At 39.4% G+C, this 2,141-nt stretch overlaps 1 protein-coding gene across 1 annotated transcript; it reads right to left on the bottom strand.

Annotated features, from left to right (window-relative positions):
* Nucleotides 1-820: 820 nt before the first annotated feature.
* Nucleotides 821-1,721, bottom strand: LOC128781084 (olfactory receptor 10A3-like). The gene has a single exon (XM_053925468.1). It carries the CDS (start codon nt 1,697-1,699, stop codon nt 821-823), a length of 879 nt encoding a protein of 292 aa, XP_053781443.1. The 5' UTR covers nt 1,700-1,721.
* Between the last annotated feature and the right edge of the window lie 420 nt (nt 1,722-2,141).

Raw genomic sequence — 2,141 nt, 5'->3', positions numbered from 1 at the left:
AACAAAGAGTGGTCTATGGCTGAAAAATATACAGACACCATCAAGTGAGACATCAGGGAAGTTCCTTGTAGTTTCTGGTCACCAACTTTGTCATGAGTATCTAGAAAAATACCAAAGATTCTTTTTTTGAACAATAACGTGTGAGTCTAGGATGTAGAACTAGTGTGGTCCTCCCAAAATGACTATACTTATTTAGTCATTCATGGAACAGGTTTTCACTCCAGAAATAAAGATTTCCTCAACTTGCTGGTCTCTTGAAAGTCTACGCTATTCACGGACCTTCAGGTCCATCTGGAGTTACAATCATTTGGAAGAGTAATTCTACAGTACCTATCAAAATGTAGAAGTACGTGTACTCCATCCCATCAGGCCGGAGGAACTGATGGGACGGAGTACATCGGAAATTTGAGGAACCTGTCATACAGAAATAAAACATCGGGACATCAGGACATATGAAACGACGTGTTTATTGGAGCTTCATCTTTGTGACAATAATTCAGTAATGACCTGGATGATCATAATAGAGGAATTCATAAGGAATTGTTTTATATGTTATAGAAACTTATATACCCCTGAGAAATGAATGACAACAGTACACGATCAAAAGGGAGCCCTGATAGATTATTGGACTTCAAAAACTCAACTAATGAAACACACTCAAGCTAAGAATTGCAAACTTTCCCACCGTTTATTAAAATTAAAAGAATTGAGTCAGACAATGACCAAATGAATATTGCATAGCTTCCCAGCACTGTCAGAGAGTGTGTACGTCTACTTTTCTTTGCCATAATTTCATCAAAGCCCTTTTCATCTCACTGTTTCACAAGCTGTAGATCAGTGGATTCAGCAGAGGCGTAAGCAGCGTGTAAGCCAAAGACATCAGTTTCTTCGTTTCTGGGGAGTAGCCAGATTTGGGTTGTAAATAGGTCATACTGGCTGTGCCATAGAAAAGGGCAACAGATGTAAGATGGGAAGCACAGGTGGAAAAGGCCTTCTGCCTCCCAGTGGTTGATGGCATCTTCAGGATGGCAGAGAGGATTCGAATGTAAGACAAGAGTATCAATGAGAAAGGAACCATGACTATCAAAACAGTGCCAGTGAATGCATAGATTTCAAACAAAAACGTGTCTGCACATACAAGTTCTAACATGGGGGGAGTCTCACAGAAGAGATTGTTCACTTCACTGGGGCCACAGAATGGAAAGCTAAACACCCATGGTGTCTGCACAGTAGCCATCGTGATTCCTGAGACCCATGAGAACATTACTAATTTCATGAAAACACTTTTGTTCATAATCATTGGGTAGCTCAGAGGATGACAGATTGCAGCAAATCTGTCATATGCCATTGTCCCCAGGAGAAAGCATTCAGTCACAGCAAAAAGAAGAATGAAATACATTTGTGAAAAACAGCCTGAGAGAGTAATTGTAGTTTTTTCAGTGGAGAGAACCACCAGCATTTCAGGCATAATGACTGCATTGAAGATCACATCCACCACAGACAAGTTCAGGAGGAATAGGTACATGGGAATGTGGAGGCTCTGTTCCAGGGAGATGATGACTATGATCATGGCATTTCCTATCAGGGTCACCAGGTAAACAACCAAGAAAACTCCAAAGAGCTGCTCCTGCAGTTCAGGAAAGTTTGCAAAGCCCAGGAGGATGAACTCAACCACAGAACTTTGATTTTGCCTTTTCATTTCAGTAGTAGAGCACGTTTCTCATTTATGGACATACTATATGAGTTACGAAGTCACCGTCCAAAAGCGGACTCAGTGTCTACACTTACCCCAGGTATACTTGGCAGATGATGTAAAAAAGAACTCTCCTGGACAGGGACTCAGTGTGGCAACTTTGGAGAATGGCCAGTTACTCATTAATGAATCTTTCAAATAGAAAGGAGGAAGTAAAGAATGCAGGCTCAGAACTGGCTGTGAAGTACAAAATATATCAAAATTGTTTTGCACCTTTTACATTATGTAGTTTCAAAATTAAACATAGCCTTAATACAAAATAAATGTTTTATAACTTACATTGCATCTTCATGCCATTTCAATCAGTATCATTCATTTTTCTCAATTTTAAATACTATGAAATTTAAGAAGGCAAAAAAAAATATTAAGAAATAGACAAATGGGAAAA

Source organism: Desmodus rotundus, chromosome 5, assembly GCF_022682495.2.
Source record: "Desmodus rotundus isolate HL8 chromosome 5, HLdesRot8A.1, whole genome shotgun sequence".
Taxonomy (NCBI): Eukaryota; Metazoa; Chordata; class Mammalia; order Chiroptera; family Phyllostomidae; genus Desmodus; species Desmodus rotundus.
This window is presented reverse-complemented; position numbering and strand designations above follow the sequence as displayed.